Source organism: Larimichthys crocea, chromosome XXIII, assembly GCF_000972845.2.
Source record: "Larimichthys crocea isolate SSNF chromosome XXIII, L_crocea_2.0, whole genome shotgun sequence".
Lineage (NCBI taxonomy): Eukaryota > Metazoa > Chordata > Actinopteri > Sciaenidae > Larimichthys > Larimichthys crocea.
Window position 1 is genome coordinate 2,695,491 of NC_040033.1, and position 14,253 is coordinate 2,709,743.

The 14,253-nt window shown below is 40.4% G+C and overlaps 2 protein-coding genes across 2 annotated transcripts in view; one reads left to right on the top strand and one right to left on the bottom strand.

Annotated features, from left to right (window-relative positions):
• The window catches only part of LOC113744512 (zinc finger BED domain-containing protein 1-like), a 32,126-nt gene extending 21,968 nt beyond the window's left edge, over positions 1–10,158 (top strand). Inside the window, exon 4 of the mRNA XM_027274405.1 lies at positions 10,087–10,158. Within this exon, the coding sequence (XP_027130206.1) occupies positions 10,087–10,158 (72 nt within the window). The remainder of the gene's footprint in view (positions 1–10,086) is intronic.
• Positions 10,159–11,727: 1,569 nt separating this feature from the next.
• On the bottom strand, positions 11,728–12,674 carry LOC113744526 (zinc finger BED domain-containing protein 1-like). The gene is made up of 2 exons (XM_027274484.1): positions 12,562–12,674; positions 11,728–12,422 (listed from the first exon to the last, which is right to left on the bottom strand). Exons 1-2 carry the CDS (start codon positions 12,620–12,622, stop codon positions 12,124–12,126), a joined length of 360 nt encoding a protein of 119 aa, XP_027130285.1. The 5' UTR covers positions 12,623–12,674; the 3' UTR covers positions 11,728–12,123.
• Between the last annotated feature and the right edge of the window lie 1,579 nt (positions 12,675–14,253).

Here is a 14,253-nt window from a genome sequence, read left to right on the forward strand (position 1 = left end):
GGGTTGAGGTTCAGAGAGATCGAACCGGAGTGAACAGAAAGGGGCAACATCTTGGCTTACCCAATCTGCTTAATGTGTCTAGTAGAGAACAGCAGGAGACAGACCTGAACAATATAGTTAGTTAGTTGAAACACTGGAAATAGCATCTGCCAGCCTAATAGGGTCTGTGCTACTCGACTGTGACGTGTAAATCTGTTTGAGTTTTATACATTCATAGAACCAGTTTGTGTGAAGCTGTTTTTGAGTTTTATACTTTCAGAATTAGAAATTTGGGTTGCTTCTGCTTTCTTTAAAGAGTAATTAGACTCACTGTTGCAACTTGTCTTTATTAAACACAGTTCACAGAGAGTGAGTGAGGATAGTTGGGGAAGATCCATGGATGCATTTGCTTGACTAATCCATTTGATGGCAGTCTGAGATGAAAGTGACACCAAAGAGACATTATGACATCAAAAACTGAGGCAGACTGGGCAGCAGAATGATGACGGGACAAGGGTGCATTTCTAATGAATGCTACAGAAATGCTGATATAAAGCATGAATTATATTGTGACATACAGCCATTCAAACACATTACAGTCTCAATTTTAGGACACTCACCCTCAAGTACTGCTGGTGTATGTAGCCAGAACGCACTGTATCCAAAAGACATGATGGACCTAGATACAAATTTGCAAAATTGAAGACACAATGTTAAAAGGTCAGCACACCAACGTGTATAGAGATTGTCTTTGGTTCTATTAAAAAAACAGTCCAGCAACTACAGCCAGCAGCTCTGTGAGGCAGGTAAAAGCTAAATGCTAACGTCACAATTCTAACATGTAATGTTTACCATGTTTACTATCTAACTTTAGTGTGTTAGCATGCTAATTGTGTCATCTCAAAGGTTTTCACTGTGCAGGCTGGGAGGCCTGTCAGGAGGGTGTTACAGTAATCAAGTCATCAGATGACCACAGCCTCTATCAGGAGTTGGGTAGCATGTTAAGTCAAGTAAGGCCTGATTTTTCTTATGTTGTAAAGTGCAAAGGGACTGGGCAACTGAGGCAACGTGATTAGAGAAGGTTAGTTCCTCATTAATCATGAGATCAAGTACTACCGTAATAGGGGCGAGACATAGGGAGACGATTAGGAGTAGTTTTTGGCTGGTAGGACCGGCAGTTCAACAGAGTTCAACAGACAACAGCTATTTCTGTTGAGTGACCACTCTTGAAACCAGAATGATTTGGATCAAGAAGGTTGTTCAGTGAGAGGAATTCTGAGAGCCTGTTCAATAGCCTTGGATAGGAAGGAAGAAGAAGTGAGACAGTACAATAGTTCTCAACCTGAGCAGGGTTAAAAGAGGGTTTCTTAAGTAGAGGTGTTACCTGTTACCTACCTCGCATCATATGCGTGATAGCTGGTTGGGCTAATGGATTGAAGTAGGTTTTTTGGTATAGCATCCAACAAGTCAGCTGTTTGGATACCTCACTCTCAAAGAGGGGTGTAAAGGCACAAAGTGAAGTGCCAGCAACCGTGATCTTTTGAGCTCATTGGCTATCTTGGATTTGAGCCATTTGAGCTCTAAACTTGGTGCGCAGCAATCGGAGGGTATCATTGTACACTGGGCGAGATTGGTTGGATTGAGCAGTCCTCGTACTGTAGATAGAGGACACAGTTTGTCACCTGCAGTTTGCCTGGCCGTGCTTCACTCAGAACAGGCTGATTTATATTAATGACACAAAACCTTTTTGAGATGGATTTTGGTGCTTTAAACCACAAATCTAACTTTTTCTGGATATCAACAATTGAAATAAAACACTAGAAAAGTGTAAAAAAGACCTTAAATAATGGAACACCAAAACCATTCATTAAGGTACTGTGAAGGTGACTTTTCAGATGTAATGATACAGCATTACACAACCTAAAACATTATGTTTGTTATAATAACAGCCATTTTAAAACTTATACTTTAATGCTATCAGTACAGACTTTGGTGCAAATTGATAAAAAACAAAACTCAATGAACCTTAAATACTAAAAAAAGAACAATACTAATTACCACGCATGGCCCAACTGTCTGACTACAGATGAAACAATATAATGTTATAAACCTGTCTGCTGAAGGTAGCTTAATATTTATTGTACAGGCATGAGAGCATCAATTCTCTCATTTAATCTTGACAAGATGCCAAGAAATGTCAAAACCTAAAGTAACCTTTGTTACACAGCACTGAGTGTGTTTCCGTCACTGTTTGAGGTCGAGATGCTTCCGTTTTGATTGCTGGCCGTTTGGTGATACAGATGATAGATACCAAACTTGAAAAAGTATTGAAAGATTTCGTAGTGCTCTACTGGAGAGTTCAGTGTTAAATCAACTCACAAAGCAACATCAAGATGAAGACACACAACAAAGAGAGGAGCTGAGATGGGCCATGTTTGAATTTAATGAATTAGATAACATGAGTCCTTGAAGCAGGAGTTGTCCCTGTGTCTGTTTGAAGTGTGAAAGAGGTTCTGGCTCTGATATAAAAGCAGATCTCATTCCAGATTTTGAGTTTGTATGTGTGTGTATAAAGCATCTTTGATCACAGTTGCTTTTAAAACTCATACAGGGGTTGAGTGTTTGTGAGATGGCTCTAGTTACATGCTCCTGTCTTGTTTTAAAGTAATTACACTCCACCCACTAACACACTGCTGAAAAATGTGTGCAGAGGTGACTGAGTGACAGAATAAAGGGTGGAGCTGGTGCATTGGGATCAAATTTCTATCTATTTCATGTCAGAGTGATAAATACTGGCAGAGCCAGAGTGGGCAACAGAGTGAATTTCAAATACGATGGCTAGACAAAGCTGCTGTTTTTTTTTTTGTTGTTGTTTTTTCAGCAACTAAAGCACTGATCTAAAGCTAAATTACCCCTTAAATTAATTGTGTCTTAATAATGAAACAAATTGCAGAATTGAAAAATTCATTTTAATGTAAAGCTTGATAATGGAATGATTTGTCAAATTATAGAAGCCTGGTGATTTGAAATCCTTGCTGTTAGTTCAGTGATCAGATCATCTTTCTGTGGTCAGAGACCAAGCTGGGAGACTACAGTAACATTTAAGGGGCAGGTGGGGAATTAAATATTCACAGTGCTCCTCTGTAATTTATCTCATAGTTCTGTACATTTTAGTGAAATCACAGGATATGATTGGTAATAGAAATGGACATCCAGCAGCACAAAGACAAAAGGAAAACCTCCATAGGGTCTCTTTCTGAGTCACAACTCACTCAAATCTGAACACACCAACATGAAACACTGATATCATTCAGTGTGACTTTCACCTTCTGACGACATGATTACATCTGATGTCCACTGTGAAGAAACGTCCATAAATGCACTAAGAAAGACTCTTCAGAAGCTGAAAATCATTGTTTTTAAGTTTCCTTCAGTATCAAAGCAGTCCAGTTGTAGTTTTCTATTCACTCATGGGTGCATTGTAAACAGGAACTTTTCATTTATTAATTAAACAGAGTTTAATGGTGCCAATTTGCCAAAATCTAAACAAATATTGGCTAACTGACATGACATCTGATGAGCTTCTGTGAACTCTTGCTCTTCTTTCCTGTTGTCACGTTGGGACAACGTGACGACAGAACCTGAACCTGATAAATTGGTGTTGCCATGTTTCCGTGTGACATCTGTGAAAGTTACACAGTATGTCATCCAAACACTAAATGAATGATGAAGGCACAGCAGCTACAGACCGCTCTGGGTGATGTTTTTATGCTTCTTTTTACACTGCTTTTATGCAGCTAATAGACTGTCAGACACAAATGCAATTCTTGAATATCGTGTTTAAATATGCTGAACAGAGTTTTAAGTTATAGAGCTCTACAATGTGCAGCTGTCACGTTAGAAATAAACAGGAGGCGTTAAGAGAAAATTTGGACTTTTTTACATCAATAAAATGATGCTTTTTTAGACATTTGTGTTTTCATAATGTTATTTTTAATACTTTTTCCAATATAACTAAAACACACCACTCTGACTTGTTGCTTTGCCAAAGTAACCATCCCATCCTGATGGGAAAGTGTTCTTTCTCATCACGTTTGTGTCACTTGTACTTTCAAGGGCAGGTTAGAGGTTTAGTTACATAACCATGCTGCTCACAAAAGGTGTCCACTGTTCCCAACACGTGTTGTTCTCAGGATAGTTTTCAGGTTTCAACAGTGTTACATTCAATTTTTCAAGCTGATACACAGTGTGTTTTTTTAATTTCCTGCTGAACTGTGAACTTAAATAACTTTGTAGTAAATGTGAAATTAATCATACTTTGACAGGAGCTGCCTTATTGCTCACTCCTGTCTTAGAATTTTTTTTGTCAATTTAAAGTATTTGAAAAGTATTACACAGTTGACATATTATGTGCAAAATGCACTGCGGCTCTCAGGCCATTGCAGTGTGTGTTTGTTTTATTGTGAATTGATGCGATCTGTACATGATCTCTCTGGCCTGTTCTTAAGCCAGACTTGATTCAGTCTGGTCTGATTAGGCTTGAGTTGGCTTCATGAAACAGCTTAGTCATGGTTCAGTTTGTTAGGTTTATTCAAGCCACTTCATCCATCCTAAAAAGGAGGCATGGTAATGGGAATGGTCTATCATTAATGGACTCAAGTTCCCAAAGGATGGCTGATTCATTCATTGTCAACATCACCACAGTTGCACTGCAGCATCGGTCTACCCTGTTGTCCTTGTTTTCCATTTTCAGACACTGCACAATGCTGCCACCCTGCACCACCACCCTCAGGCCAAAATATCAGCCACAAGATGTAACATCTTACACTTACTTACATTATTTACTTCTCACTTGATTTATTACCTCACTAAACAGTTTCTTATGACTTCATGGTCTCTAGTCTTTCTCCACAAAGCATGATTCTCATTTTGTGAATTATGGTCCCATTTAGACTAAAATAGACAATAAAGCAGGGGATGCTTCAGTGTGGCTATCTTGTGATTGACAAGTAATTTTCAGTAAGTCTGTCCAGTGGCTGATGAAACTCAGATCAGACTGTCAAACTATGCAGTGCTGATCAAATATGAATCAAGATTCTGTCACTGCGTTGACTTTTTTCTCTCACAGATGTTTTCACAAACATAAATTTTAATTTACTGTTGTAGCTCTAATACGATAAAGTGTGAGACCAACTCGCAGTGCGTCACCAACCAGCTCTACGCTCTTGTCCAACTATATTGCTTCTGGGTCCATAGAAATACTTGTCCACAAACCAGTAGGCGATGTCATGGTACTTATTTGCAGCTTATTTTCAGTGTGTTAGCGCATCGTTTGGAAAAAGCAGCACCACTCAGTCATGTCAGGAAGAAAGAAATAATTATGGTGTCCATTGTTGTCAGGGCAACAATTAACACATGAACAGCTGTGAGGCCACATACTCACAAATACACACACACACAAAGACGTTTGTGAGCTATTATTATTATAATTACAGATGCTACCAACCAGTAAACTGTTTTTTTAAGTTTTGCTATCTGTGCAGGCTGATATTGGTTGGTGTATAATTTCATTCCCCTGCAGTGTGTGAGTGTGTGAATTTGCATGTGTGTGTGGAGGATGTCCATGTGTGGTAGTATAATGCCCTCTCAGCACAGGAAGGTTGCGATGTGGTAACAGCCTCTTTTCTCGATTAATTATCACGGCTAATTAAGTGGAATAGCTACACACACACACACACACACACACACACACACACACACACACACACACACACACACACGGTCAGCTACACAGGACCATTACATGGCAGTGGTAACAACCAATGCATGGATCACAACGCTGCTTAATTTTCTCGACAGTGTAGTCAGAATGTCCCATTTAACTCCTGGATATGGGTGAAGGCCTAACATTAACTGACAATGTTACCACAAAGCATCATGCAGGCTGTCATTTAAAGACACAATAGATCAGGTCACATTTACATTTAGTCATTTAGCTGACAATTTTATCTAAAGCGGCTTACAAAAAAGGAAAGAATCAACGTATAGTGTGACTAGGACATGTTAGTGCAGCAATAAGCACTGTGACAGTTGTAGAGGGGGATAGATTTATCATGTCCAGTTGTTGGTAGTGTTGTAGAGGAGGTCCTCTCTGAAGAGCTGGAGGTCTTCAGGAGCTTTTTAAAGTTAAAGAGGGACGCCCCTGGTCTGGTGGGCACTGGTAGAAAGTTCCACCAACGGGATTATCCTGAGTGTATGGGTGGCAGAGCCAGGCAGCGTTCATTGGAGGACGACAACAGTCAGGAGGTAACACATGCCTGTAAAAGGGCATTCAGGTAAATGGGTGTAGAACCGGAGACTACTTTGTAGGTATGCATTAATGAATCTGAATTTAATTAAAAGGTAGCCAGTGGACCACAGTCTGTATTAGTAGTTGGGTAGCATGTTGAGTTAGGTAAGCTGACTTTGATTATCGATCATATTAACTATTGTTAAAATTATTCAGAATTTTAGCTTTTTTTGAAACAAAAAAGTGCAATATAATTTCATATAAATGAGGTTTACTGACCCTAAATTATAGAAATGTTATTTGGTATTTGGTAGTTTGGTATTCATGAGTTGGTATTGAGTTGACTGACAATGTTGTGTTATGTTACGTTTTAAACAGTCAAACCAGACTGGGGTCAAACTTCACGATAGAGGAACACTGCATAGAGGGTTAAGTTTTCTCATGTTATATTATGTTGTGATGATAAAGTTGTATTGTAGTATTGTTTCAGCCTGAGGTAGATTCTTACCAGATCAATGACGTGTCAGGATCTATGTTCTCTTCTAGATCTTTCACTATTTTCTTTATCATTATTTATTAATTTAATTTAAGAGAGAGAGTGTGTTTTGTGTTCACCACCAGTTGTAAGTTGTGATCTGATCTGGAAATCAATATGCTGTTTAGATTGTGAAGAGAGGAATGACATAACCCTCTACATCACAGAGGAAGTCCCCTTTCTTTCCCATTTTTCATCTTCTGATGCTTTGCCATAAAAGTACTGTTATGCCACAATGTGGTTTTGGGTGAATTGTGGCTGTTAAAATTTATTGAGTCATGTAAGTAATTTCTCACTTCACGAGAAAATTTAATTAGCTGGGAGTTAGACGAAGTCAGGCAGTGCCAAACGATAACATCTGGGGCCACCACACTGAGCCTCTTTAGAAACCTGTGAATAACATCATGAAGACCCCATGTTAATGCAGTTTATAGTTCAAAAAGGAGAGGACCAAACACAACCTGTTGACATGAAATTGGAACATTGTTGTCATACATATGTATCATTGTATTCTGAAGATTTCTCTTAATCAGAACTAACAACCCCAGCTTGGACACACCTTTTGTACCATATTGTTTTAGGCCTGTGACTCCTTAAACAAGCTTTCATTTAAATTCAAAATCTCCTACTAGGTCATTTTCTACGACACAGCCAAGCAGATGTCTTTCACCGTAACACCCCTGTAAAGTTCAGGCAATGAAGCAAAACTCTGATTATGGATAATAACTGCCACCCTCTCAGGGGCAATATGACCAGGTCTTGCAGGACTTCTGAAAGTCGAGGCTTTCAGTCGTGACCTGTGATTCATGATGGAGAATGACAGCCTCCCTGTGTTTTATAGGGCAAGCTGACACCTGATTGGATGCTTAGTGAACCACTGTGTCACAGTTTAGAAAATAGAACCAAAGCATGGCATAGTTAAAGCTTGGTTTTCCAGTTATGACTTAAAATTTCTTCCCTTACTCATAATATTTGGACAATGTTTGCTAAAAAATATAATGTTTGAATGCTGGAAATCTAAAAAAAAGGAAGTGAGTGAGCGGGATTGTCCTTTAAATTACATCTATTTTATGTAACTGATTATATTTCTATGTGAAGGTATCTGTGCTCATCACATTTTTTCCATTTCATTTCCACATACTAAGAAAAGCCTCCCGTGCACATCTCTCTCTTTTCAGCGCCTTTCCATCACCACAGTCGCTGCCATTGGGAGCAATTCAGTTCCTGATTGGAACTCATGCCGCTGTAGACAAAAAGTAGTAAAATAGCTCATTTGGTGAGCCATTATTCGCTTCGACTCCCATTCTAAATGAAACACCTGGCTCAGAATGACTTCATTCATCTGAGTTCTCTTTAACTCTACAGCTGGCAGCATTTCACCTATTACAGTAAATATAAAGAGCAGAATCTCAGAGGGCATCCAGAGAGGAGAAAATGGTCACATCATGACTCCAAATACATGTCTATTTAAGATAGCTATGTTCACAAAAAGCAGTCACACTGCAAATACTTCAAAACTCTAAAAACACATCAGTTGTTCAGTTTAACATCGTTTCCAAAGGCAGCAGTCTCATTCAGCTGTTTTCAAGACTCTAATGTGGAAATGATTTGGTTATCCAGAAGAAACTGTAGTAATTAGAGCTGAAACTTTTTTTCACTATAACTGCATCCATCTATTTTTGAAACCACCTTTTTTCCCCTCACAAAGGGCTGGACCCATTCCCAGAATGCACTGTCAGAGAGTTAGGGTCCACCCTGGACAGGTCAAGAATCAGTGTCGCCGGATTCTTCTATATATCCCCCAAGCCAGGTGGGGGATGTATAGCCCCATTCCTGCATGGCATTCGCATGCTCTCCTTGTGTGTGGGTTCTCTCCAGCTTCATCCACAGTCCAAAGACATGCAGGTCAACTGGTGACTAACCGACTTGCCTATAGACGTGAATGTGAGTTTGAATGTTTGCTTGTCTCTGTTTGGCGACCAGGGTGTACCCCATCACTCACTCATTGCTAGCTAGGATTGGCTCCAGCCCCCATGACCTTGATAAAAATAAGTGGTTCTGGAAAAAGAAAGAATGAAAATAAAAAGACGCCGGCTTTAGATATTACATGTCATGACCCAAAGGTAGTGATAGCAGCGCGACACTGAAGCTTCGATACATGCTTCAAACCCTGAACTACAATTTCTTAGAACCACTGCTTCGAAGCTTGCTTTGATGCGAAAAAAAAACACGTCACATATGACGTCCAAAGCAGCAGCGGCTTCATTGCCAGAATGAATCACCTGACTCCAATCAGGCGATTCAGTGGCACTGCCTCGTCTCGATTCTGACAGGTGACAGGTTGAGACGCCTCTTTAAACTGGCAAAACCATTTTTATGCACACCAGCCTCATCAGTTCGTTGGGAGCAAGTGTTTTCAAAATGTGGAGAAATTGTGAGCAAAAAAAGAAACAAACTCAATCCAAAAGCTGTTGAAAAAATAATGTATCTCAATAAAAATCTTTGACTGCCCCTCACCCTCACCCTACATAATCACCCTCTGCCATAGTTACACAAGCCCAACCACCTAAACCTGTCACAACCTGTGTCAACCTGAACATAATCAGTCTCTGTGTGTGCGGGTGCGCATGTATGTAATTAAAAGCGTCCTGTCTACCAACTAGCCTGCCTAATTTGACTGCAGGCTGGCACTTCGCCAGGAGAGGTCACTGTAACTGAAGCTTCGAGTAATTAACCCATTTCCGAAACAATTGGCTCAAATGGTTCAGTGTAGAGTTGCACGATACCCACGGTATACTCGCCCAGGGCGCAAATGTGGCCAGGACCGGCACTGGTGACAACTCTAGTTCAGTGCTTCACAAAAGCTTCATTTGCCCATCACTACCCAAACGTCCTTAAAATCCTTGAAAGTCTGAGCATTTAAGGTAAATAAATGAAGGCCTTCAAAGTTTTTAAACATTTATAGATTTTGTGCAAGAATAGAAATTAAAGTTCATTCTTTATAAAGAGATGTTCCGATGGCTGCATGTGTGTCCCCAGTGAGCCTGGAAAGCCCTTGGAACCATCCTTCATTACACAGACCACATGTTAGCCAGGTAGCATACTATTGTTAGTTTTCTGGGTGCTACATTTAACATCCAGGTTAGTTTCCTGTGCTATTTATTCCCATAAAGTTTTCCAGAAGCACACACAAACACATGTATTGTTTTTGTATCTCTTATCTTTTATTTGAGGATTAGAAATCATGAATTTGTATCTAATTATGGTGTTTTTCTCACCACAGTATTTCCTGGTGCTGGGCAGTGACAAAGGACCCGAGCCTTGTTTCAGGATGTCTTTTATAGTGCCTGAGTAATCTGTAGAGCATGCTCAGTCCATTTTACTGAACCATACCAACCTATGGGGTTGAAATGGGTTTGTAAATTAATTTCTGGATTGAGGTCATGTGTGAATGCGTTGTGGACCACCTTTATGTGTGTAAATACATTTGGTAATAATGTTGGATATGGAAAATTACCTGTGGGGTTAAGTGATTTTAGGATTGATTCCAATTAAGGTGGTATGGTCCAGTGGGAGGGGCCAAGTCTTTAAATGGAGGGGTTCTACACCGCCTAGGGAGTCAGAGAAGGGCTGTGGGGCTGTGTAGACCTGGTGGTGTTTTTGGTTAGTACTAGTGATGGGTAAATGAAGCTTTTTGTGAAGCACTGAACCACTTGAGCCAATTGTTTCGAAAATGGGTTCATTACTCGAAGCTTCAGTTATGGTGACCTCTCCTGGCGAAGTGCCAGGCTGCAGTCAAATTAGGTTAGTTGGTGAACAGGAAGTTCACACGCACACTGGTTATTATGTCCTATTCACAAATGATCAATGTGTGTATTGTGTTACTGAGGAAAGTGATAGGAAAATATAACATAGGTTTAGGTGGTAAACCTATGACATAGGTGCGCTTGTGTAACAGAGGATGATTATGTAGGATGGGGGGCAGTCAAAGATTTTTATTGAGATACATTATTTTTTCAACAGTTTTTGGACTGAGTCGGTTTCTTTTTTTGCTGACAATTTCTCCACATTTTGAAAACACTCTCTCACAAGGAACTGATGAGGCTGGTGTACATAAAAATTGTTTTGCCAGTTTAAAAAGGTGAGGATAGACATTTTGATGATTTTGCCAGTATGCCAGTGGGTCTTCTGATTTGAAGCGGCGGATCAGTCATGTAGCGTTGCACCTCTACTGTAGCATCCTCTGTAGCATTTCTCGCCCTTCTCGCTTCAGATGCATCCCTGTCCAGTGTCTCCCAAAGGTTTATATCTGAAACACAGACATGACAGTAATCGGTACTGAAAGGTTTCAATTTGCATCGTTTTTTTTTTTTTTTTTTTTTTACATGATTTTATCAATTGACTCTCTCTAACATTACCCATGGATGATTGATTTTCAACATTTCCTGTTGCTGGTTGAGCTGATGTGGAGGACTCTTCTGTCAGTGTGTCAGGTGTGGTGTTCCTGATCAGTTGTGAGCATTGTGCCGTCAGCCGTTTTATTGATGCCTGCGCCTGTACCTGACTGTAGAATCCAATAGCTTTGAATCTGGGATCCAAGAGGGTCGAAAGGGTCATTGCAGTTTGGCTTTCCAAAGTGTCAAATCTGTTTTGCATAGCTGACACCAAGTTCTGTCCCAGTAGTTTGGCTGTGCTGTGGCTTATATTTCCCATTGTGTCATACATGTACAGCATTAACATTTTTGTCATTGGAATGACTTCTGACCCTGAAACTCTTTTCTCCTCAGAGTTCTATTGTTGCCTGGTAAAAGGGGGCAAGCAATTGCAGGCACGCAGCAGTAGTTTTATAGTCCTCGGATGACAGGTCTCACATCCGTTTTAAGCATTGCAAGAGCTGGTGGTGGTGGTGGAGGTGTTTGAAGCATCAGGAACGTGCTGTTCCAGCGTGTGTCCACCTCCTGAATAAGCTTCTTCACTGGCCGATTGAAATGCTCCTGGACTTCTCTGAGCTTCTCTTTGGCTGTTGTGTTTGTTTTAAAGAAAGTGACTACTTTACGTGCCCTTGTGCATATGTCATCTACACCAGGAGTTGCGTCAAGGGACTTCTTCACCACTAAATTTAATGAGTGTGCAAAGCAAAGAGCGTGCCTTACATTCAAACTCCTGACAGAGGAAACCATATTAACTCCAGCATCTGTCACAATTGAAGTTGCCTTCAATGCCCCATTGTTCCATGAGTGACCTTGTTGCAGCAGTGATGTTACTAGCCGTATGAGCTTCAGGGAAAGGCAGCACACCCAAAAGCACTGTGGCCAGTCTCTCAGTTATCCACATAATGGCCGGTCACTGCAAGATATGCGTCCATGTTAATGGAGGTCCACATATCAGCAGTCAGGCTCACAGCCTCTACTCTTTGAACGACCGATTTGGCCTTGGTCTTCTCCATCTCATATCTGTGGACCACCATGTTCTTTAGAGCCTGTCTGGATGGAAGAGTATATGTGGGATCCAGCAATGCCACAAACTCCTTGAATCCACAGTCATCCACTATGGAAAAAGGCTGTGAGTCGTTCACCACCATGTTCACTAGAGCCTCATCTAGCTCTCGCTTCCGGTCCACTAAGACAAATAAATAAAAGAAATAAGAAATAAAAAGAAAATGAATAAAAGAAAATAAGGATGTATGAGAAGTTGCATTTTAATGAAGCAGTCCTATGAGTCATGAAATTCAGTAATATCATATTGTGTTATAGCCTACCTTGATTTGTGTTCCCCTGGTTCACAGCAGCTCCATGCTTGGCAGTGAAGTGCCTAATCATGGAGACGGCATTCCCATGATACTTCAGTTCAGCTGAACACACCAAGCACCAGACCTGTAGAGAAAGCCATTTGTAAATAAAAAATGCAATTTGAGTTGATAATGCCATAGCCTAATGGCTACACTCAGTATACATCATTTTACTATAATGCTACTTAAAGATAGATCAGAGCTATATTTCTGTACTGAAGATTATTGTTGTATATGTAACTTTACTTTTCCTACGGTACTTATTAGATTATTAAACAGCCAGCGCACTTACCTTATCAGGAGCGATCAGATTGAAGTGTTCCCACATGTCAGAACAACCTCTCTTCCTGGCTGGCTCCATAATTATCCAAAACGCAATACAATAGCAACAACACTCAAATTCAAAACTGTCTCAACCTGTCAGAATGGAGACGAGGCAGTGCCATTCATTCACCTGATTGGACCGCGAACCAGTCAGGTAATTCATTCCGGCAACGAAGCAGTTTCTGCTTCGGACGTCACATGTCACATGTTTTTTTTCACACCAAAGCAAGCTTCGAAGCAGTGGTTCTATGGAATTGTAGTTCAGGGTTTGAAGCACGTATCAAAGCTTCAGTGTCGCGCTGCCGTCACTAGTTAGTACTGTGTAAATCTAGTTTTCTGAGGCATTTTGTGTTTTTGTTTGCTCACATTTCCATAGACGGTATTTAAAGGGCAATAAACTAGTGATGGGTAAATGAAGCTTTTGTGAAGCACTGATCCACTTGAGCCAATTGTTTCGGAAATGGGTTCATTACACGAAGCTTCAGTTATGGTGAAGTGCCAGGCTGCAGTCAAATTAGGTTAGTTGGTGGAAAAGACACTTAATTATGCACATGCACACTTATGTTCTGTTCACAAAAAAATAAAGATCAATGAGATGATAGATGTGTGTATTGTGTTATTGAGGAGAGTGCTGGGAAAATATGACAGGTTTAGGTGGTAAACCTATGAGATAGGTGTGCTTGTGTAACTATGGCAAAGGGGGATTATGTAGGATGGGGGACAGTCAAAGATTTTTATTGAGATACATTATTTTACATACAGTAAAATAACATACATTTACATACATACAGTTTTTGGACTGAGTCGGTTTCTTTTTTTGCTCACAATTTCTCCACATTTGGAAAGCACTCGCTCACAAGGAACTGATGAGGCTGGTGTGGATAAAAATTGTTTTGCCAGTTTAAAAAGGTGAGGGTAGACATTTTGATGGTTCTGCCAGTATGCCAGTGGGTCTTCTGATCTCTCAAGCGACGGCTCGGTCATGTAGCGTTGCCTCCACTGTAGCAGCCGCTGTAGAATTTCATTGCCCTTCTTGCTTCAGATGCATCTCTGTCCACTGTCTCCCAAAGGTTTATATCTGAAAGACAGATGATTTTGGCCTTTATTTGATAGAGACAGCTGAAGAGTGACAGGAATGTGGAGAGAGAGAAATGGGGAATGACATGCAGCAAAGAGCCACAGGTCGGATTCGAACCCTTGGCTGCCACGGCAAGGACTGAGCCTTAGCACATGGGGCGGCTGCTCTACCAACTGAGCTAAACAACACCCCTAATTTGTGTTTTTTTTTTTTTTTTTTACATGATTTTATCAATTGACTCTCTCTAACATTACCCATGG

Excerpts from the sequence above, each read along its gene's own strand:
- LOC113744526 (XM_027274484.1), bottom strand. The coding sequence starts at position 12,622 with ATGATTAGGCACTTCACTGCCAAGCATGGAGCTGCTGTGAACCAGGGG. Across the intron at positions 12,423-12,561 it reads CCAGGGGAACACAAATCAAG|TGGACCGGAAGCGAGAGCTA; the intron begins GTAGGCTATAAC and ends TATTTGTCTTAG.